General features: G+C 36.4%; 2 protein-coding genes across 4 annotated transcripts in view; both read left to right on the top strand.

The window, feature by feature from the left end:
* Window positions 1-25,585, top strand: part of LOC149568781 (protein ROOT INITIATION DEFECTIVE 3-like) — a 138,567-nt gene that overhangs the window by 15,056 nt on the left and 97,926 nt on the right. The gene's annotated exons all lie outside the window — the stretch shown is intronic.
* Window positions 13,295-25,585, top strand: part of LOC149568782 (protein ROOT INITIATION DEFECTIVE 3-like) — a 31,521-nt gene continuing 19,230 nt past the window's right edge. The window contains exon 1 of the mRNA XM_089816778.1: window positions 13,295-13,459. Within this exon, the coding sequence (XP_089672904.1) occupies window positions 13,295-13,459 (165 nt within the window). The remainder of the gene's footprint in view (window positions 13,460-25,585) is intronic.

The following is a 25,585-nucleotide window of genomic DNA, read 5'->3' as shown; positions in this document are numbered from 1 at the left end:
ATCATTCCTATTAGGCCTCATTCCTTCATTCTTATTGTACTTGATATGAAGATCCTTAATCATACCCAGAAGTTTGTCGATCTTATCTTCATCTTTGTTCTGCTTAGGGCCTTTATGATCAAATAATCTTGGGTCATCTCTCTTACCAAATTTACCATCAACCTTTCTATCATTTTCAATTGTCATTGTAACCTTAAAGGCTTCCCGTGATATGTTTGACCTATGTGACCTTATCTCATAGTAAGTCTTACTTTCAAAAGCACTCGAGTAAATTTTTATAAGGAATGAATCAACATGTTTGATATCCTATGGTATTCTGTTGAGAACTTTATTAAGCCTTTTATTGAATTTAAAAATGGACACATTGGCATTTTTCTTGATATTAGTCAATTCAGCTGAGGCAAATGATGTATCAGCATGATTTCCAAATTGTTCAAGAAATTGATCAACAAATTCTTGCCAACTTGATATATATTTATCAGGAAGTCCTTTGTACCATTTTGCAGCTTCATTAGTTAATGATTGGACAAACAATTTCATAAACGCATCTTCATTATGTTCTTCCAATTCAAAAATATTTTTGAGATTAACCACATGTGTTTCAGCAAATTGATTCTATTCTCCAAAGAATTTTGGTATAGCAGTTCTTAAATCATTTGACACAGGGTTTGGATTACCCACTATCCCGGTGAAATCTAATTGTTTATACCTTTCAATTACCATTGGAGCCTTGACTCCTTGATTTGCATGGTGAAAGTTTTGTCTTTGATTATTTGCGACATTGTTTTGGTTATTAGCATGATTGTTTCTCCAATCACCACCATTCTTATCCTTCTGGTTTTTATTTTGATTAGGTGCATTATTTCTCTCATGACCAGTCTCTTTACTTTTATTGTACAAAGGATTTTTATGTATAGCATTAAGTGAAGAATTTTTATTTTTATGATGAGTGTATTTAGATGAATCACCTTTTTCTCTACTTGCCTTTTCTCCAGTCCGTTTTGGATCAACGATTTTATCCTTTTGTAGGCCTGCTCTTTCCAACAACTCACTGGAATCCTTTCTTAGGGTTTTTGGTGCTTTGCTCGGGCATAACAATATTTGAACAACTTAGGTGAGTTTTTGTGAATTTTCATTAATCTCATTTTCATCATCATCTCCTTCCTCATTAGTCTCAATGTCCACTTGATGAGCTTTAGGTTGTTCCTGATTAAGAAACGAACCAATAATGTGAAATGGATTTTCCTCCCCTTGTTCACTATTATTGGCTTGATTGTTGGCATAGAATTTTCTTTCTCTATCAGCAAACCTTTTTATGCTTGGTAAATGACATATAAGCAATTTGTTTGTCTTTTCTGTTCCTCTTCTTGGGAGCGTATTTAAGATTTTTTGTTCTGGAATGAACTGATCTTCTCTAGAGTCTAGAGTTAATAAGGCATGTGTTCCCTGGCTTTGCTGGAAAGACAGTGCTTCAGGCATCACTTCTAGGATATTTCATCCAAGTTGTCCCTTTTGGACTCCTTGGTTCGTCCAACAGTTCTCTATGGTTCGGGGGTTTGGGGACCATCTCTTATTGCTTCTAATTTGGTTTCTATTGAGAGGGTTCAGATGTTGATGTTATGGTGTATCATAAGATTTCATAGGCTCACCCCTCACAACATTGTGTCAGCTGAGTTTGGAGCTCATCCTCTCAAATTGGCTGCCATTTTTGACTTGATTTGGTTTCTTCATTGGCTTCGTGGTTTTATGGGGTTGGGTATTGACCGGCACAAATACTCTCATTTTGCATACTGTTCCTTTGTTGAGATACTCAGATCTAACACCTCTACTAGGTCTCATTGTTGGTACGCCTAGGCCACCTCTTTGTTGGTACTACTTGGAGTAATCCCCTGGGAGGTTTGCGACCTAAGATGGCTTTCTATGCTGAGCATTTTTTTGAGATTCAAGATGGTATTATTGTTTGCCCCGCTTATCTCTATCGAAGCTGGAATCATGCCTTATGGTTTTCTTTAGGCTCTTTCAGAGTTGGTTCTCACTGCCTCGGAGCTCGGACCGATCACCATATGGATTGCGCTGATCGAATATGTTAGTTGTGTACTTTAGCAGAGGTTGAGACTGAGATCCACTTCATATTTCGATGTCCTCTTTACTATGAGATTAGAGGAAGATTTTACTGCCTTTTTAGAGACTGTTCTTCTCTTTCGATGTTCTTTAGCTATATTGATCAGCGGTGTCTAGCACTTTATCTTCAAGAGGCCACCCATCTTCGAGAGATTACTCTGCAATTTGTTATACCTCAGGGGCATACTACTGATCAGCTCATTATTGCCTTTTTCTCTCCCTTGTCTTCTTCACGGGGTTTAAAAAGGCCTTCTACTATTTCTAATTCTAGATCGGTTAGACCGTGCACCAATCTCACCAGATAGCAACAGTTCTACAATGGCTCTACACGACATTCTAAGACTAGGGATTGTTCACGGGTTTACCCCTCTATTACTGATTTCTTTGTGACAAGGAAGGACCCTTAGTCCTTACCTTGTCTTCTCTCTTGTTTTGTTTCTTGCTTTTGTTTCTTGTTAGTCACCATTTGGTGCTTGTGCTTTGGCTAGCTCTTCTGTTTGTATACTCGGTCCCATAAGCCTTGTTGGTTTTTTCATGGACATTAATATTATTATCTTATCTTATTTAGATAAATTTCAAGGATAAATGCCTATTACTTTTCTTCTTTTCGACTACAAATACTTGATCATTCATGAAAACAAATATTCATAAATTGTGAATAGAGTCGCCACATCTTCCCAGAGGAACATTCATTGGATCTTGTGGGTTCTTCTGTCCAGTAGAGTGGAAAAATTTTATTTCTTTGATTTGTGAAACTAAAATCCTGGGTAACTTAACAATCCGAATTGTCAGCAACTCTCCCCAACATAGTCGCCAATTTGTTAGTTCTTAAAATTGTTGGATTCCTACGAGCCTTGCTTGCTCGATGCTGAGAATCTCAACACAATCTTGGCCAACTTCGGAGACTAGAACTTAATAATTCAATCTCCACACTTTAGGCTTTGTGGACCTAGGCTGAGGTATCTTAAACTCGATCCTATAAGTTAGGTTGAGGCTTGCTTTTGTAGACTTGAGGCTGATAATCTTGAGTTGGCAAGTATCTTCCCAAGGAGAAATCAGAATTGTGAGGTTGAATGCATTTGGAATTTGTATGAAGGTTATCAAGTAATGGAATGTGATTAAATATTTATATGATGTATGCAGATGGATACGATAAAGAATATCACCTTCCACAAAACGGTATTTATCTCTAGAGAAAACAAAAGACCAGTCCTTTTCCGTTGGGAGAAGAGAGTCAACATCAATATTAACTGCAAATATCAAACCATCTCGAGATGGGCATGTTAATGTGTTAGCGTCAGGAGAAGCAAAACATGGATTATTTGATACACTAATCTAAGCTTATGAATAAATTAAATTACTACTGATTATATCAACTACATGTATGTAAGCATACATACATACATATATATATGTATGTATACACACACACACACACACATATATATATGTGCTTATGTATGTGTAGTATTATGAAGTTGATTATCGGCAGTCATTTAATATATTGTGATCAGGTTTCATTTGTTATCAGCAGCCTTTTATATATTGTGATCGGGCTCCTCACCGTTATCGACAAATATATTATCGTGCCTCATTTCATAACTTGTGTTTGTTAGGCTTATGATTAATCAAGGCAGTTATTATTGTTATGAAACATGCCTATGAAGAGGCATGCCAAGGCCACGTAGAGACATAACTCTTTGGAGACATGTGCTTTGCCCTCTTATATATATGCCCTTTGATCGCAGTGAAAAGCAATCAATCTACGACATTCTAGTACTTGGTTAACATTTCATTCTGCATATATAGTAACATCAAATATAGATCATCTCCATTCATTTCAGTATACAGTCAAAGGAAGGCTAATTGTGATCGCTGGTAAAGTTATAAAGGAGGAAATACTTTCAGCACTATTCAAGTAAGAAATTCTTTGCAGTTATTGATTTTGTAATTGTTTTATCTATCAGAGATCCACAAAGCTTAACATGGTATCAGAGCAATACTAATAGGAAAACTATTACAAAGTATCTTTTCAATCTAAAATTTCAAAAGTTAAAAGAAAAAGTTTCTTAAATCATATTATTAAAATGGTGAATCGTGTAAGGATAGACAATAAGCTAGATGGAGTTTCAAATTTCTCATCCTGGAAAATCAGATTATTAATAGTATTAAGAGAAATGGAATTAGAGAAATATATTGAATCAAATTTACCCATGCTTGAAAATGGATCAGAAAAGGTAACTTGGAAAAGACATAATAACAAAGCAATGAAGATCATTATAGATTCAGTAAAAGATCATATTCTTCCATCTATAGCTAATCTTCAGACCGCATTTGAAATGTTTTCCTCTATTCAAAACACATTTGAAATCAACAACACTAGTAGATTATTAACTTTAAAACAAGATCTACTATGTAAAGATGATAAATGGAGAATCTATAACTTTATATTTCTTAAGAATTACTGAATTAAAGGATCAACTTGCAACTATGAATAATCAAGTTGATGACAAGGAGCTAAGCATGATTGCTCTTAGAGGTCTTCCTCTTTCATGGGAAACCTTCATTCAAGGTTTAAGTTCACGACCTGAACTTCCGAAATTTGATTAGTTAAAGAATGAATGTACTCAAGAAGAATCCAAACTAGCTTCAAGAGGACTTATTATAAATCAAGAGGGAGACATCCAAGCATTGTATACTAAATCAAACAAGAAAAGAAAGTTTAAACATAACAAGAAGGAATTCAACAAAAATCACAAATCTCACAAACAACATGATTGGTCCAAAGTTAGATGTTTTAAATGTAACAAGATTGGTCACTCCTATTATGTATGTCCAAAGAAGCAGAAAATTCAAGCAGCATTAGCAGAAGTTAAGGATGAAAATATTGAGAAAGTAGAAAAAGAAAATTATGCATTCTATTTAGCTCTCTCAAGTGAATTAAACACTAACCTCAATACTTGGATCATAGACAGTGGAGCTTCTCGTCACATCACTAGATTTAAGGATAAGTTTGAAACTTTCACTAATCATGCATCAGAAGAAGTAACCATTGGAGATAATTCCTCTTATCCTATTAAAGGAATTGGTTCTTGTTCTATACAACTAAATTTTGGAATTACACTTCAACTCAAGAATGTTTTATATGTACCAGGAATCAAGAGAAACATTGTCTCCATCTCTGGACTTGCTGGTCAAGGATCCAAAATTGCATTTCAAGAAGATAGAGTTCTATTTGGGCCCAAGAACTCAACTATTACGAAAGCCATCTCCATTGGAGTTAGAGATGGGAGTCTATAAGCTTTGTAATAATCAAAACCCTAATCTAAACTTAACCATTGTTAATGATCAGTCAAATTCCTCTGAAATCTGGCATAGGAGACTAGGTCATCTTAATTATCGGGCTTGATCATCTATAGGGAAAATTGTAAAAGGTCTATCTAATATGAGAGCTGATCATTTAAGTATTTGTAAGGGATGTGCATTAGGTGAAAATACTAAATATTCCTTCCCTAAAAGTGATCATAAATCCAAATCCATTCTTGAACTTATTCACATAGATCTCTGTGGCCCTATGTCAGTCCCCTCTCTTAATGGGTGTCTTTTCTATATAATCTTTATTGATGATTACTCTACGAGAACTTGGATCTATTTTCTAAAGCAAAAGGAGTCATCTGAGGTCTTATCCAAATTCAAAGAATTCAAAGCCTTAGTTGAAAACCAATTAGGTCAAAAGATCAAAACCCTAAGGTCAAACAATGGGGGTGAATACATATCTGATATCTTTAAAAACTTCTACATTTCTGTTGGGATTAAGAGGGAGTTTTCTGTACCTTATAATCCTCAACAAAATGGAATAGCTGAAAGAAAAAATAGATCTATAGTTGAATCAGCCAGAGCCATGTTACATGATCAAAATCTTCATTATTCATTTTGGGCTGAAGCATCTAATATAGCGGTCTACATTCAAAATCGATGCCCTTACTCCATATTAGAGAATACCACCCCAGAGGAAGTATTCACAGGCATTAAACCAGATATAAGTCACCTGAGAATATTTGGATGTCCAGTTTATATTCACATATTGAAAGAGAAAAGAATGAAATTAGAGCCTTCCAGGAAGAAGGGAATATTCATCGGATATAGTGAAACTACAAAAGGATATAGTATCTACATTCCTGGGCAAAGAACAATTGAAATTAGCAGAGATGTAATATTTGAAGAAGACAGTTTTTAAAATTTCTAGTTATAGTGATGAATCCATTTCTAAAGAAGATCAACGTACAGAAATTGAGAGGGAGGATGATTGTGATCTCTCTTCCATGTCTAGTCATAGAGAGCCTGAAAACATCAGCAATAATAAAAAGAGACCTCTTTGGGCTAAGAAAATGTTAGAAAAAAATCGAGTTGAACCAGATGAAGTAATTCGGAAAAGCAAAAGGACCAGAAACCAATCATGTTATGTTGCATTGCTATTTGAACTCATAAAATCTGAACCTGCTAATGTTGAAGAAGCTCTCTCACATCAATCATGGAAGGAAGCAATAATTGAGGAATATAACACTATATTAAAGAATGACATATGGGATGTTGTACCAAGACCTAAGAACAAATCAGTTGTCTCTTCCAAATGGTTATTCAAGATTAAACATGCATTAGATGGTAGTATTGAAAAATATAAAGCAAGATTTGTAGCTCGAGGGTTCTCTCAGAAAGAAGGCATTGACTATGAAGAAACATTTGCCCCTGTTGCCAGGTACATTTTAGTTAGAACAATCCTAAGAATTGCAACATCCAAAGGATGGAAGGTACATTAGATGGATGTTAAAACAACATTTCTCAATGACAAGATTGAAGAAGAAGTCTATATTGAACAACGAGAAGGGTTCAATACTTATGATAGCAAAACTCATGTTTGTAAATTAACGAAAGCAATTTATGGATTCAAACAGGCTCCTAGAGCTTGGTATGAAAGAATAGATAACCACCTATTGAAGTTAGGATATCTCAAAAATGAAGCTGACCCAAATCTGTATTTCAAAACTGATGGTGATGATATGATTATCCTTGTATTATATGTTGATGATTTGCTAATAACAGGTGAGGAACATGTCATAAAGAAATGTAAGCAAGAACTCACAACCGAATTTGAAATGAAAGACTTAGGGTTACTTCACTACTTTCTAGGATTAGAAGTCTGGCAACAAGACAATTGTATTATACTAAATCAGGGAAAGTATACAATGTAATGTCTCCGTCATAAAACAAATGTATTTAATTAATCTGTGTAACAAGCCGATTGATTTAATTTAGTCCGAACCCATTTTATTTTGTCTTCGTAGTTTGTGTCACTGTTGGCTATCTTTGTACACCCTCGGAAGGGTTTCCCGACGGGTATTTAAGCATGGCTGTAGGTATGCTTTGAATCATATTTCTCTGTACTACGAATTCTTGTTGGAGTTTTGGATTGTTCGCCATTTCGGAAGTGAAAGATCTTCCGTATTTGACTCACACGGTTTTGGTGGGACTCAATCCTCACCCTACTCTGGCCCTGCATGTATTACTTGTTCAAATCTGGCAAATTGGAGTGCTTTTTTCTTGGTAAACATATTTGGAAGAATTTGTGTATTTGAATCTTTTGGTTCAACGCCTACAATTTGTGTATATACACTGCATTTTCATGTGGTATTTGGTTGATGTGCTTGATTGATTTTCCTATTCATAATTCTCCACGTACGGCATTCTTGCTTCCTTCATCTGCATGTGCGGCCATTATTATACACTCCGTACATCCCTCACAGACCCACCGTACGGACCCCATTGTCGTACTTCCTTGCAGACCAACGTACTGCATATTCTCCATCCCTTACGACTTTGTTAATACTATACACTCATTTGGCAACATATGGACTTCCTACTTCGTACCCCTTCCCTCCCACTTTGACTGTATGGACTTCTTCTTAGCATCATGTACAACCACTTGATTGTACGGATACCTTTCCCCCATAGTACGACTTCTAAAGCAAACCACCGTACCTTCCTTTGACCCCTATCACCGTACGGTTACTCTTCCATTCCCGTACAGACGTGCTTCCTCAATCACCGTATAGTCATCCTCCATTATGTGCCTCCTATTGCATTCGTATGGACTCATATTGTGTAATCCCCTCTTCATTCCTCCATTGTGTGGTACTCATAGACGTTAATCGCCCGGGCCATTACAATATTAATCAGTTGGGAACATTCGGGAACATTACATACAATTGATATTTTAACCAAATTTGGGATGATGGAATGCAAACCAGCTACTACTCCTATGGAAATAAATCTACACAAATTGAAAGATGATATGAACAAATCTGAACCTGCAAATCCTACGTACTACAGACAGATTATTGGATCCCTAATGTATTTGGTAAATACTCGTCCTGACATATGCTATGCTACTCATGCCTTGAGCCAGTTTATGTGTGCACCTAAGAAGATACATCTACATATAGCTAAATACATATTGAGATATCTAAAGGGCACTATTGGAATGAGAATCAAATATGGCAAAGTCAACATTGAACTTCTTGGATATTCAGATTCTGATGGAGAGTACTTCAGGATATTGTTTTAGTCTTGGATTTGGTATGATTTCTTGGTCTAGTCGGAAACAAACTTCAGTAGCTTTGAGTTCCACCGAAGCTGAATACATTGCATTTTCCTTGGGTGCTAGAGAAACAGTATGGCTACGAAAGTTGTAATCAGATCTCTTCAAAAGACATTTGAAGTCCACTGTGATTTATTGTGATAATCAAAGTTGCATTAAACTTTCATCTAATCCAGTATTTCACAATCACTCCAAACATATTGAAATTCCATTTCATTACATCAGAGACATGGTGAATTGAGGAGGTATTCGACTAGAATGTATATGAACAAATGAGCAAACTGCTGATATCCTTACCAAGCCTCTTGCTAAAGTGAAGTTGAAATACTTCAGAGAAAAACTTAGTATGATTAATAGTAATGATAAAATTTGAAATAAAATGTTTATCTCATTTGATTTTATGCTTCTATTGGTTACTTAGCAGCAATTGATATGTAATGAAAGGTGATGATCTTTCATGGACATATTCATTAGAAGGAAATTATTTACAAGGTGACGATCTTATAAATAATAACTCTGTGTATTATGAGCATCTCTAGACATTGCTTAAGTGCAAGTAGAGATTATATGGGCATCTCTAGACATTGCTTAAGTGCAAGTAGAGATCATGAGAATATTATGGGCATCTCTAGATATTGCTTAAGTGCAAATAGAGATTATATATGTATCATGGATGTCTCTAGACATTGCTTAAGTGCAAGTAGAGATCATGAATGTGTCGTGGACATCTCTAGACATTGCTTAAGTGTAAGTAGAGATCATGAAAATTTAATCACTATGGACATCTCTAGACATTGCTTAAGTGCGAGTAGAGATCATAGGATATATTTTATATTGTTCAAAGATTTTAATACATATTGTGTTGATTACATGATGATTCTGATTCTAATCTATTGATGTTTTACTTCTCCCTTGCCAAAGAGGGAGTGTTAATGTTTTAGCATCAAAAGAAGCAAAACATGGATTATTTGATATACTAATCTAAGCTTATGAATAAATTAAATTACTGCTGATTATGTCAACTACATGCATGTAAGCATGTATATATATATAAATAAAAATATACATACATATACATACATACATACATACATACATATATATATACATACATACACACACACACGCATATATATATATATATATATATATATATATATATATATATATATATATATATATATATATATATATATATATATATATATATATATATATATGCTTATGTACGTGTAGTATTATGAAGTTGATTATCGGCAATTGTTTAATATATTGTGATCAGGTTTCATTTGTTATCAACAGCCTTTTATATATTGTGATCGGGCTCCTCGCATTTTTCAGCAGATATATTATCGTGCCTCATTTCATAACTTGTGTTTGTTAGGCTTATAATTAATCAAGGCAGTTATTGTTATGAAACATGCCTACGAAGAGGCATGTGCTTTGCCCTCTTATATAGATGCCCTCTGATTGCAGTGAAAAGCAATCAATCTACGACATTCTAGCACCTGCAATCAGAGAAAAGATACTTGGTTAACATTTAATTTTGCAGATATAATAACATCAAATATAGATCATCTCCATTCATTTCAGTATACAATCAAAGGAAGGCTAATTGCGATCATTGGTAAAGTTATGAAGGAGGAAATACTTCCAGCACTATTTAAGTAAGAAATTCTCTGCAGTTATTGATTTTGTAATTGTTTTATCTATCAGAGATCCACAAAGTTTAACAGGGCATGCTACCATCAATCATTGGATGAAGAACTTGAAATCCAAATACCCTAGTTAATTGTATCTAACTTAAAAAATGAAGATCAATTAAATAAAAACACACACAAACATATGAGTTTTTCTTATTCGAGGGTTTGCCTCAATTTCAATCTATCAACAACAATATTAATCCAAGAGGACAATTCATAGATAGCAATATTGATAATCAATTCTCAGACTTTGTAACATAAATAAGGTACTTTTATTAATTCTAAAAGAAAAGTACAATTGGGTTGTGACTGGTTGCAATATCTATCCTATGCTGTATAACTATATTTTTTAGTATTTCTTTTTTGATATATCCCGCTCTATCTATATACCTATAAGGTCCCGGTACCCTTTCTTGTAGAAAACGAAAGGGTGTAAAAAGCTTCAGACCTTTACAAAAAACTAACTAATAACTAATTGCAACCATTCACCAAAATTTACAATAACAAAACTTAAAAAGTTAGAGAAAATTATAATTCTCATATCATGTCAAGAATCTCATCAAAGTGCTAGTTCCCTTGAAGATCTTGAAACTTTGCAATGATTGCACAAACCTCGACCTTGCCCTCTTCAAGCTCCAATTCATGGTTGTCACTGGCGAAGCTTGCATAACTGGTTTGCAATTCCCAAGCAGCAGCATACGTATTGTTGAGAACATCCAATTGATCTTCTTGGGCCGGAGTCAAATCTAGTTGCATAATTGGCCTTGGATCATCCTCTGCATTGTAAGCTTGTATCGGTAGTCCCATGGCTATGTATCTTTGAAACTTGCAAACAAAAACATAAATTTTGTATTGTGAGAATGTTGATGGTAAGCAACCTCATAGTGTCCTTTTAACAATGGGTAGAAGTGTATTAATTTCAACCATTGTTGCACAGATGCCATCATAAAGTAATTGTCACATCTAATTCAGTGCTAATTTAAGCCCAACAAATATGCTTTGCCATTTTGCATGCTTCTCTTGCTATAATTTTAAAGAAACAACATGCATATTTGCCTTTAACATTGATTTTTCACAATTACGGCCTTGAAGAAATCTCCATTCTCAAAATTGTGAAATTGAGATAACACATTTCATGACTCTAGAAATCGTGAAATCAAGCTGTCAAGAAATCATAATCTGGAAAATTGTGAAATTGGATAAGTACGATTTTGCCTTATGTGAAATTGGATGATCTCAATTCAATGCTCCGTGAAATCGCGAAATCAAACGAAGAAGATTCTGTCAACTTCAAATCGTGAATTTAGGGCCTACTTTATATCAGTTGCCCGATATTCCAAATTTTGGATTTTCGAGGCCCTGCAAATGTTATACTTTTGAAATAGCGAAAAATCCTTATTTCGCAACCCTGCTTAGTTCTGGACTCCAAAAATGAGAAATAGCTCATCGTGAAGGAAATTTTTTTTGGAGTACCATTAGGTCCATCATGGTTGCTGCTATGAATGGAAACACAAGTGCTCATCATAGAAATGTGATGACATTCACAATAGCTACTGCCAGTAAAAATGTTACATCAGTGAATTTCTTCCATGACATCCACCATGCCTATTCGCAAAGTGTGGATCCATCATACCTACTTGCAGATGGTGAAAGGAGGGCTTTCATCTCGTACTTCTCATAGAGAAAAGCCTATTCACGATGTTGTATCCACCATAACTACTCGTAGAGGGTAGAATAGGGTCTTTCACCTCAAACTTCTTGTAGAGAAGAATGTATCTCCACCATGCCTACTCGTAGAGGGTGGATCCACTGTACCTATTAGTGGGTGGAACAAGGGCTTTCACCTAAGACTTCTCCTCAAGGTAGAATGCAGTTCCACCATGCCTACTCGCAGAGGGTGGATCCACCATACCTACTCATAGAGGATGGAACAAGGGCTTTCACTTGAGACATCTCCTAGAGCATAATGCATCTCCACCATGCCTACAAGTAGAGGGTGGATCCACTATACCAACTCGTAGAACGAACCTTTCTCTTGAGACAACTCCCAGAGAATAATGCTTTTGTACTATGCCTACTCACAAAGGGTGGATCCACCATACTTATTCGCAGAGGGTGGAATGAGGGCTTTCAACTCAGATTTCTTCTAGAGAAGAATACATCTCCATCATGCCTACTTGCAGAGGGTGGATCCACAATACCTACTTCCAAAGGGTGGAATGAGGGCTTTCACCTCAAAATTCTCTTGTTGAGAACTCATTAACAAGCGATTTAACCTCAAACTTCTCTCACAGAGAAGAACTCATTAACAAGGGATTCAACCTCGAATGTTTTCCGCAAAGAACTCATTAACAAGGGATTTCACCTCAAACTTCTCTCACAGAGAAGAATTCGGTAAGAAGGGGTTGCACTTCGAATGTCTCTCATAGAGAAGAACTTAGTAACAAGGGATTGCACCTTGACTTCTCTCATAGACAACTCATTAACAAGGAATTGCACCTTGGACTTCTCTCATTCTAAAAGAAGTAAAATATAATCATTATATTAAGTGCAAATAATATCATAGGCAGTAGGAAGTCCATGGCTGCAGTATGAAACTGCCCACACAACCCTCTCCTCAACACCTTGGCCTACGAGGGTCCACTGATAGGCAAACTTCATTTAATCTAAACAGTAGGAGAAGGGGACATTGCATTTGACCATGAAAAACTAGGAGGTTTTCATTATATTGATCTTGACTGATTCATTTTAATACTTTGCCCTGCTGCAATGGCAACCATTTGAGCAAATTGCTCCAATCTTGATTGCTGCAGGTATGGTAGTTGTACTTATTTTGGCTGTTCTCTCCAATTTGAAATTTCTGACTGGAAGTGCGACTGCTGTTACCTTTCTGGTTGTGTTTCTCAATCTGGAATCAGCTTATCAAATAAATTTCCCTTTGTACTATATTCAGGGGATGATCATACCACAATTTGAGTTGGTTTGTCTCATTGGGTGAACAAGTCCTCCCTTACATCGCCCTTTCTAAACTGGTTTTTGACTGAATTAGGAATATTTATGGCATTGTGGGTGCTGTTTTTGTGGTTGGCTTTTTATTTTTAAGGCAGAGTGATTGCTTGGGAGTTTTGGAGTGGCTTTCTTTTGTCCACGCATTGAAAAGGCTAGGGATGGTTTTCTTTTCTTTTACCCTCAAAAGAGGCTTGAGCTACCTATCTTTATTTCTTGTGGTGGGTGCAATTGGAGAAATATGCTTAGAAAAAGTTGAGTGTTTTGAAGGAGTCTTTGAAGTAGAGGATAGCAGCTTGTTTGGCAGTTGATGGTTTAAGCATTAAACTAGGATTTTGAGTAGGCACATCCTCGCTAGGATGGGTTGTAGATTTCAAAGAAGCTGTTGGTTCAAGGGAAGCTTCATGCACAACAGTTGGCGCTTGTATTGAAGAGGCTACATATGAGGTTGCAGGTTAACACATGCCTTTCTCATTTCTTGGTCCTACCCCTGAACACTCATTCTTGCTGTTAGCTGAAATGTCATTGGCTGGCCATGGAACCCAATATTTATCCCTCTCACTCAAAGTTTTTGGGAAATGAATGTTCAGACTCTAACTATAAAAGTATTGAACAGTTGTGAGATAATGCAGTAGCTTTACCCTTTGGACACTCTATGGTCATGCCTGACAATTGGTGGCAAAGGAAATTGTTACCATAAGTGTTTGAGCAATTTGAGATGGATTGTATGGTACAGATAGTGTCTTTCTTAACAAGTCAGATATTTTATGATAGAAATTGCAAGGCATGACTACCTCCAGGGTAAGGAAAGATGCTTTGGACCTTGCAAAGTAGATTCAAGCTACTCATCGAGCCTAACAAGTCCAAGGTTGCAATTGCATTAGGATGAGTTGGGAATGTCTTTTCTGTAGCAGACAATCTAGTCACTTCTGTAATCATGGCCTCTGAGGCATCCATGCATAAATTCTTATCTATTGCAACCATGCTATTCATTTCTGGACAAACCGTTGAGTTGTATCATCATCATAGCCTGTTAGCTGTCAGAAACAATTGAACCTATCTTGTTTGTTGAAAAAGCACCTATTAATTCCTGTCGTTTAGGACTATTGTATGATCTTTCTGTTCCCTTTTCACTGTGTTGTCACCAATTCTGTAGCAATTCAAACTTTGTATCTTTGTCCTTGCATTTTCCTATAATGAGTTCTACCTTGTTTCCTTTTCTTAGTCTTTGATGAATGGCTTGCTTGAACTATCAGTTATGATTCCAAGATTCATTAATTGTTGATTGGCATGAGAGAGTGTTACTGCATGGGTATGAACAACTATAATTTCATTGAAAGGTAGAGAGGAAGCTAATTACTTAATATCATGGCAATTGGCAACTTGAATGTACATTGGAAAATGTCTCTTATAGCAAGGTAACTTGTATAGTTTGGTGGCAGATGGATTTCATTTTAGTAATCTAAGTTAATCCATTCCCTCTGCCTTTGTCCCCCACGCTAAATGATGTATGAATCCTTACATGCTAGTTTTTTACGGAGTGAGGTTTGTGAAATGGAGAGTATGGGCAGCACTATTCATTATTACTACAGTAATGACAAAGAAAAATGTAATGTACATCGAACAAAAACATGAGAAATAATGACAAACTGTGAGAGAAATAGGTGTTCCACCACATCTGTTTGGTAAGATTTGTTGAGTTTATTGTGTATGAAAAGGTGGTCTACAAAACTATGGAGTACAATTTACTGCATTGTAGAGGGCATGTCAGTTTATAAAGAAAGTGAAATGAAGTGTGGTTTCGAAGAAATCTTCCTAGAGCTTCTATCTTCCACGGAGCTTTTGGGACAGGGACGTTTTAGGGGACGGGGGCGTGTTTCCGACACGGGTACGGGTCAAAACCAAAATTTAGGAGACGAGACCTCATGGGATGACAATAAAAAACATAGGGGATTTTTTTATATATAGAGACAAAATTCAAATATGCATATCATAAAATTGATAAACCATTCACCATAAACATTTTAGAAGATCAATACATGGAAATTTATCAAATGACAAATACTAAGTACTTACATTATAACAATATCACACACACACAACAAAAATCAAACTGTCTAAAAGTGCCAAGTATCATACATGAAATAAAGAGAAGTTTAACTAAAATGGTTAGTAAATACAAAACACAATCTTTCCTCGCTGCTGTTGCTGCACTATGTTTTTTCTTCCTCTTAGCAATTATGTCTAATCTAAAAATGAGTAGAAGAGTTAGTGTTTTAGTGTTTTAATGGACCAAATATGGTTTGCATAATTATATTATGTCTTTAAGACAACTAGGGGCCCATGCAGACAACAAGATTTAAAAAAAAGATTATTTGGGGGTGTTTTGCCTTTACTTGATTGGCTGGAAAAAAGGGGGGGACGGCTAGCAGTTTCGGGGACGGATAGGGGACGACAAAATTGTCCCCGGTATCCCCAAGTTTCCTACCAAAAAGTTTGGCCGTTTCGGGGATGTTTCCAAATTTGGCAAAAAACAAATAGCTCTGGGGATGGCAAAATCTTTTCCTTCATCTATGTTTCGTCTTTAGGACAGGTACGACTCCAAAATCATAGTGGACGCATCCCTGCGGAACACTAGTTCTTATAAATCACATGAAATTGTTAACCAGGGACGTTCACTTGAGATTATGCCTATATTTTATGTACACTAAGAGTTTTTTGGGTCCCTAAGATGCTCTCACACATTAAAGAATTCACATGGCAAGCATTACTGAATCAACAAATAACTAAAATATTTTAAAAGTACTGCTAGTATTCATCTAATAGAACATAACTTTAGGTAAATGATGAATTCAGCTGAAATTCCTCCAATGAATGCTGATCAGCAGTTGTTACACGAATATTTAACTATCTTTTAACTAGCAATCAAATGCAGATACAAATTAAGGTATAACGTATTATTTCACCTCAAGTGTGCCCTTAGCTGGGGGTTATATGCACTCGCTATTTTAGGTTGTCTAGGCTGTCAGTATCTAAAACTTCATTTGAATCACTCAACAAAAATGGATATGAAACTTGCTGCATTTGACAACTTGCTTGAATAGAGAAAATTACAGAATCCTTGGTAACTTATGTCTCATTGTTTTGACAATACATATTGATTGACTAATCCGAATTTACTTAGACTTATTGCTATGCTTAATTCTCATCCTTATTTAGGAGGGATAGAGAGCTATTCGTTCTAAAGAACACGACTTCGAGATTTAGGAATTGACATCCTAACACAAATGTTCTAGCATCAAACAAGAAACTTTGTAATGTCCCATTTTGGGACATTAGAGAATTAAGTCGAATGCATAAAATAATTTTTTGAAGTGACTTAATTGGAGCTTAAGGCAGATTATTTCAAGAAATTTTACTATTAAAAGTGAAAGCACAAGCTGAAGAAAGGGGAAGAAGACAATAATAGAATGGGAAATGTGAAGAGTCACTAGGTTGATCTTAAAGAAGGGAGAGTAGCTCATTTGCAGCTATGATTGGATATCGAGAATGTTTCAAGTTTCTCTTTGAGAAATGTGAAAGCTTGATCCACTAACCCATAAAATAGTAGGGGCCTATAGAATGGTAGGGCCCCTAAAATTCTAGGCCCCTCCCCTTAAAATAGATTGATTATTGGATCAACTGAATCAAAAGGAACGGGAACCGGGGTCCACTTCCGCCAAATCGCCCCTACGGCCAGCTTCAGCTTATGGATCTAGTTTAGCAGCCCCAATAATTCTATGGGAGTTATGCCTTTCTCTCTCCCCTACCAAAAATGATGAGGAGTGGGTTCTTGGGCTTCGATAGAACGTCAATGCATAGAAAGCTTGCTGCTTTCAATTTCAGAGCCTGAAGACAGAACCCTTCAGACTTCTTGGGTGGATTGGATGCATACACAATTCATCTATGTGTTGAATTCACTTGAGAGTTCACAATTGGAGTTACAACTGCATTTCATAGTTTTCCAATCTTGCTGTTGGCACTGTTTTTAGGGTTGAATGTTTTATCATGTTATTGTATTGCTGAAACTATGATGCAATAACAAATTTTGAGCATTTTAATGAGCATTTGCTGGTTTTTATTGTGTAAAGTCTCTATCATATTTTTAAAATTATTTGTGAAGAAATTGGGGAAAAATGTCCAGTGAGTGGTATTGAAGCGGTGTATCTTGCCATCCTATGAGGTTTAATAGTAATAGATAAATTTTTATTAAATTCCTGAAGTGTGGGCCTATCTACTCATTTTGGTAAAGATTATATTATTAGAGGAGCTTATATTCTATTGTGAGGTGATATTGCAAAAGGCTGTAGTGAAAGAGGTGGAGAATTTTGTGTTAACATGTAGACCCTCGATGATGAAGACCCTCGAGTAGTAACCTTTCGAGGTATTTCCAGAGGGATTTTCAAAACATAAAATTTACTGTTGCATGAGGTTTCTTTATGGAGACAAAGCTTTGAAGGGCAAATAAATATTTTTACAATAATAGATAAGTCATCTATTATTAGTTAATAGTTATTTATTGTAAATATCTAGTTAGCTTTTGCTTTTTTAGCTTTATCTGTTAGAATAGAATAATTCTATTCTTTTTTATAGTTTCCTAAGGAAACATCTCTTTATTCTTTTGTATAAATTGACTTTTCGGTCTCTGTTAATAACAAGCAAGTATTTACCAATTACTTCCGTAATATGGTATCAGAGCCTAGACTTCAAATTTTTTCGAATTTTTTATAATTTATTTCGAAATTATCTGCTTCATAAAAATTCGAAATTCTTTCTGAAGTCTTACTTACTTCATAATACTTAGTCATAGCTAGGGTTTCAGAGACAAAAATCTGCGAATTCGTTTAAAAAAAGGCGTATTTTCTTGGGCGTTTTGGTTTATGCTGTCCTTGCAAAAATGCCTTTGTTCTGGAACAAATCGGGCGTCTTTTTGCCTAAAAACATCCTTTTTTCTACCATTTTTTTACCTCCATGGTTGCTGACTATATTTTTTCAAAAACCCTAATTTTTGAGCTTGGAAAAATATTTTGATTTTAGAGTCTTGGTGGGTTTTTTTGAGAGCTCAACTGGGTTGTCATCTATTTTTTTTTGGGTGCCTCGATTTTCGAGCCAGCAGATCCAAAAAATCACCAGATATTCCTTATGGGTTTCTTGAGCTCTCTTTTGGGTCCCTCTTTGATTTTTCTACGTCTTCCGTTTTTTGCCTCGAAGAACATGCCTTCACAGATTTTCACAATTTTTCATTGGAAAACGTGCTATGGCATCTCTGACAAACATTCTGCTTGAGCATAACTCCAAATTCAATGGTCGAAATTATGGCACTTGGAAGCAATGGATCATTGCAATTTTTGAATATCGGAACACCGATCAACTTGTTCTGGGTGTTACGAAGCGTCCTACTTCTCCAAGTCCTGATCAAGATACATGGGATCTGAATAATCGAGAGGCAGTGATGCTTCTCAAATTATCCGTGGCTGATGATCAGCTTTCTCAGATGACATCTAGCAAGACATTTGCCAAGATCTAGACACATCTCAAAGGTCCTTCATGAGACTTTTGACAAAAGCAAAGCCTTCTTTCTGAAAAACATTGTTTTTTATTGTCATGGATGAGCGCACCTCGCTCCAGGCACACTTGAGTCGGATTCAGGAAATCCGTGAGCAGTTACTTGCCATCGGTTGCAAGATGGAGGAAGAGGATATTGTGGTTATCACTCTTTAGAGTTTACCAAAATTCTATGAGCATTTTATCGAGACTCTCAACATCGCATCTTCTGGTGTTGATTTGAAGTTCACTAATCTCTGCACACTGCTGCTTCAACAAGATCGGTGGAAACAACAGTTCGATAGCAGCTCCAGTTCCATCTCCACAGACCAAGCCTTTGTTGCGAAATCCTTTCAGAAGGATAAAAGCAAGTTTCAATAGCTATCTCAACAGAAGTCTTCTGCTCCAACACCAGATGGTTCTCAAAAGAAGAACATTCAATGCAACTACTGCCACAAGTTTGGACACATGAAAGTTGAATGTTGGAAACGCTTAGTTGCACAGTCTAAGTAATCAGGTTCGTAGCCCAAAACGAACAGTGCAGAGCACATTGAGTAGGTGGAATCTGCCTTTTACGCCTTCATGTCTGAAAGACTTGTAGATCATGTGAAGTTGTTTGCTTGGTACATTGATTCAGGTGCCTCTCGTCATTTCACTCATTGCAAAGATTGGTTTACTGACTACTAGCCTTATTTAGATTGTTATTTTTGGTGGCGGAGACGAGTACACGGTTGTCGGTAAAGGCAACATTCAGATTCAATCTGTTGGGAGGAATCTCATATTCCTTGATGTCTACCATGTTCCAGGGATGGAACTAAATCTACTCTTAGTCAGTCAGTTGCTGCGACATTCTCCACACTTGGCAGTCACCTTCAGTTCACATCAGTGCACCATTACTGATCAAGTGACTAAGTCTACTATTGCAGTGGGTCTTGAGGATCATGGTCTTTTTAGACTTATTGTTTCTGGTGATTTTTAGGACTTAGCTATGGCTGCTCGACGATCTTCTATTAGCACACTTTGGCATCAACGATATGTGCACTTAAATTTGCATTATCTCTCACAACTTGCTCGGGATGAGCTTGTTCTTGGATTGCTAGAGATTCAGACTCAATAGCTTAGAGTTTGTGATGCATGCCAGGCTAGGAAGCAACATCGCACACCTTTTACCAGTGGCGACTCATGGCGAGCTTCTCAGGTACTTCAGCTTGTACATGTCGATATCTCTGGCCCTATGTCTACTCCTATTTTTGGGTCTAGGTATTTTTTGTTGTTTGTTGATGATTTCAGTACAAAAATGTGGGTGTATTTCCTTAAAAAGAAATTAGATGCATTTTTTGTATTTTAGAAGTTTAAACCTTTAGTTGAAAAAGAGTTTGGGAAATCTATTATTACCCTTAGATCAAACAATGAGGGGGAATTTTGTTCTAATGTTTTCTCTAGCTTTTTGGATACACATGGCATCAAATGCCAGTTAACCACACCCGACATGCCACAACAGAACAGTGTAGTTGAATGTTAAAATAGGACAATCATCGAGATGGCTCGATCCATGCTTGAACACAGACATGTTTCGAAGCAGTTTTGGGCAGAAGCAGTTAACACTGTAGTTTATCTGTTGAATCGGTCATCCACAGTGGTGGTCAAAGGTAAAACTCCGAAACAGGCCTAATTAGGTTGCAAGCCCAGAATCAACCACTTGAAGGTTTTTGGCTCCCTTGCTTTTGTTTGGATCCCTGATGCTTCACGCACCAAGTTGGATGCCAAGAGTCAAAAACTCATGCTTGCTGGATATAGCAGTCTTCACAAAGCCTCCCACCTAATCGATGTTGAGACATCTCGTCTCATCTACAGTCATGATGTAGTCTTTGATGAGTAGCGAGGACCTTTCATGCCTATTTTTCTTGTTTTTGATCCAGCAGACCAGCCTATGTAGGCTCATGATTTGGGAGTTCGGCTTCCATTAGGTCCACCTGATGGGAGGGCTCCAGTAGCTCCTATAGCTCCAGTTATACTAGTGATACTTGTACAAACACCTCCAGCTTCTCCTGTAGGATCACCTCGCTTCGTAGATGCTTCACTTGAGTTTGATCCAGATTCTTATGATAAGGATCCTGCTAATCAAGCATCTCCTGGTATCAATGTTGGTCATTCTCCTATCCTAAGTGGTGGGCTAAGACTCTTGCTGATCTTTGTGATGATGAGCTCATTGATTAGAGGACTACGTGGAAAAAGGGCAAAACTACAGATTCTGTTAACTTTGCTCTCATGACCAACATTCACAGTGTGTTTGAACCTCAAACATATTCCGAGGCTAAAGGAATTCCAGAGTGGGAACAGACCATGACATCTGAACACCAAAGCTTGCTGAAGAACAACACCTGAGTACTTTCTGATCTTCCACCAGGGAAGAAGCCCATTGGCTGCAAATGGGTCTACAAAATCAAATACAAATTGGATGGTACTTTGGATAAGTACAAAACTCATTTAGTGGCGAAGAGCTTTTCTCAGCATCAGGGCATTAATTATGAGGACACTTTTGCTCCTACTGCAAAGATGAGCACCATCAGATTAGTCGTAGCCATGGCACTATAGTTTGGCTGGAAGGTCTATCAAATGGACGTCAAGAGTGCTTTGTTGAATGGTGATCTCCATGAAGAGATCTACATGACGCAGCCTCCTAGTTTCAAGGTTGCTAGTAAAGACCATTAGGTTCTCAGAGTGGTAAAAGCTCTTTATGGCTTGAAGCAGGCTCTCGGGCATGGTACATAAAAATTGATAAGTACCTTAGTGATCAAGGCTTCAAGAGGATTTCTTCAGACTCAAATTTGTACATCAAGACTACTGATAGTGACATCATCCTTCTGGTTATTTATGTGGATGATCTGATCATCACTGACAGTTCGGCATTTTTTATTCAGGGAATCAAACATAATTTATGTCAGTCTTTTGATATGACTAACCTTGGGCTCATGCATTATTGCCTAGGTGTTGAAGTTTGGAAACAATCTTTTGGTGTATTCATCTCTCAGTCCAAATATGCCTAGGCCCTGTTAGACAAATTCCGTATGCAGGGTTGCAAACTTGCATCTACACCTATGGAGAAAGGTCTAAAGTTATCAACAAAGTCTGATTCTTCTTCCATTGATGATACTACATAATCAACTAGTAGGCAGCCTCATCTACCTCTCTGCTACTAGGCCTGATATCAGCTTCGCAGTTAGCTATATTTCACGCTTTATGATAGCTCCTAAGGCTGATCATTGGATAGCAGCAAAGCATGTGCTTCGTTATGTGAAGGGCACTTCAGATTATGGACTTCTATACTCTCAAAGTTCTTATCCTAAACTTAGTGGGTTCATAGATTCAAATTAGGTAGGCTCTGTTGATGATAAAAGGTCAACCTCTGGATATGTGTTCAGTTTGGGATTCGGTGCAGTCACATGGACCAATAAGGAGCAGGCAGTTTCTCTCTCCTTTATAGAGGCTGAATACACGGACTGTTAAGGCAAGATGTGAAGCTATTTGGCTTCATCAGATGCTTGGGGATATGCAGATGTCACCAGCAGGACCGACTACGCTGTTTGTTGATAATGGAGGCGTTAGCAAGTTAGCACGAAATCCAGTCTTCCATGAATGAACCAAGCATGTGAATGTTCACTATCATTACATACGACAGCTGGTTGAAGACGGGACTATAGATTTGCAGTATGTTCCTACCACAGATCAAACTACAAACATTCTCACCAAGCTTTTTGGTCTTGATAAGTTTGTCAAATTTAGAGGATAGCTTGGTGCTCTAAATAGATTAACCATTAAGGGAGGGTATTACAATAATAGATAGGTCGTCTATTATTAGTTAATAGTTATCTATTGCAAATATCTAGTTAACTTTAGTTGGCTTTCGCTTTTTTAGCTTTATCTGTTGGAATAGAATATTTCTATTTTTTTTTATAGTTTTCGAAGGAGACATCGCTTTATTCTTTTGTATAAATTGACCTTTCAGTCTCTGTTAATAACAAACAAGTATTTACCAATTACTTACATAATATATTTTTTAGGGGGTGTATTTGTTGGGGGCTCGATTCTTCATATTGCACATTGGAGGTAATTACCTAATTAAATATTTGATTGAGTGCATTTTTGCTGCATGAGCAAACTTTGCATTGTGGAGCCTGAATCATATTGTGTGTATTTGGCATATGAAACTTTGTATTTCCGTGAATTTATGGGCCAACTAATTTGCTAAGGGGACGAGAGCAACCTTTAATTAATTTGACATAAATATTTATGTTGGTCATGAATGTTATCATATGCTTCATCAACTTGATACTTTGAAGCTAACTCACAAGGTTCGAATTCGAATTTGAGTTCATCAATCTTAAAATTTGGAAAAAAAATCAACATTAAATTTACCCTATATAAATTTATTTGTTTTTAAATATAACTAATATATCCACAAAATTGTCAAAATAGCTTGGCATTGCTAAACAATTAAATAAAATAACTCAATATTATTTTAAAATAAAATAATATCATATTAAATAACAATATTATATTATATATCATAAAATTTGGATGAAAGTTTGGAGAGGGTAAAAATTTGCTGAAATTTGAATTTCATGAATTAAATTTAGCATATCCCATGACTTAGCTTTGAAGGTTTCTGATTATGGCCGATAAAGGAAATCTGGAACAACATTGACATCAACGCAGAGTAGTGGGGCGAAGATGCAAATCAGAGAAAGAGCTCAATAACTTAATAATTCACAAGCAAGTCTGCCAAAATTAACAAGAAGTCATGACAAGGTTTAGACAACGTCTGTTACAAAATCTTTGCAGAAAGTGGATGCAGGAGAGTTATGCCTAGGCATAGGGCAAGCACAAACATTGTTTCCCTTGGCATTATGCAGCAAGAGAGCCATTTTTGAAATTCTTTATCTGCCGCTATGGTTTGGGTTTGAACCACCTTCTTCTGTCCAGATGAATATTACAATTGGGGAAGCTGTTGAAAACGGTTCATCTGCATAGAATAAAAAGAGTTGTCGTGTGAATGTTATTTTTTTTGTAGAAATTCGTTACTATGTCGTGATAAATCTAAGGTATGATAAATAAGAGGAGATTTTATTAAGTAATATTTTGAGATAAAATAACGACACCTCTCATATCTTCTTATAAGTCAAAAATTTTAGAGCGTAAATGAAGTACAGAAAAGTAAAAAATGGTGATTAATGTTAAGCTGCAGGGTCAAGTAGAACATTATAGTTCTGGAAAAATAATATTGAAGATTGAATATTATATTGGTGCAAATGTTAGGAGTGCTTATTAATGAAGAGCAAGTTTTGGAAACATATGTATTGCTTGCCGTTTAGAAGTTTGATGAGGCCCAAAGACTATAGTAAAAAGATTGATTTATTTTCCGCGAGAGTAAAGTATCAGGTTTGTGCTGTGATTTGGTTATTAATGGTAGCTAGCACATGATAGGGTACCAGCATATGTGTTTGCTTCCCAAGGCTCATAGCTGGGCAAATATAATCACTGGAAGTAGTATTTTAAGTGCTGGAGCCTGTAAAACATTCTCAGAACTATGCAGAATATTCAAACTGTTTTATTTGCTACCAAGGAAGAAAGATAGATGCATTACTGGTTGATGATTCTTTAAGTATTGGTCCATTTTGGAGGTGAAAGACTCCTAAGATCTGATCAATTGCAAGTCTGCTATTCACATGCTTCTTGTTCAAACATGATGTGGAAAATGGCATGCTGGCTCTGCTTGGGGTTGGAAGAAAATAGTAGCTGTGTCATTGTGGTATAAACTGAGCACTCATATCACACTTTGTAAAGTTGTTTTTGGTCTGGTGGCATTGCATTACATCTGCAGTTTAATACAGGTCAGAGTTGGAATTCTGTATAGATTGTTAATGTTCTGGGTTAATTATCTTTGTTGGCATAGTCGTGTCTACACCCGCATACGATCTGCATGGGGGAGCTTGTCAAAACCATTTATAGCATAACTGCAAACTAAAATTCTCAACTACAAACAAGTGAAGTGTTTGAGAAAATTTCAAGAGTGGAAGGGTGAAACTTTACTATATTTATAATTCTGTAACATCAACTACCCAATTCAAGTTCAAATCCTGGGCTTATGATCTGTTGTATTTTCACATTGATGTTGAAGCTGAATGAGTATTTTAATATTTTATTGGGGGATACAATTCTCAGATTAAGTCAGAGCATTATTTTCTACAGTAGATGACATAGCAGTTTATGATTGTCATCTGTTATCGTAGGCTTAGATTGTGAGTGACTGTTTATGGCAAGGTAGTGCCTTACAAACTAGTTTTGATTACGTCAAAATAGGTTTTAAAGGACCCAAAATCTTGTACAAAGTATCATAGAAACAAGAGCAGAGATGCTCAGATACAAAAGCCTTGGAACCTAAAAAAGAGCAGACTAAACAAACTAAAAACAAGAGGCCAGAATACAACTATGCATAAAAGACAGCAAAAGGAGAGCA

Source organism: Cupressus sempervirens, chromosome 3 (assembly GCF_028749045.1).
Source record: "Cupressus sempervirens isolate cs-2001-9-10 chromosome 3, ASM2874904v1, whole genome shotgun sequence".
In the NCBI taxonomy this organism is placed as follows: domain Eukaryota; kingdom Viridiplantae; phylum Streptophyta; class Pinopsida; order Cupressales; family Cupressaceae; genus Cupressus; species Cupressus sempervirens.
This window is presented reverse-complemented; position numbering and strand designations above follow the sequence as displayed.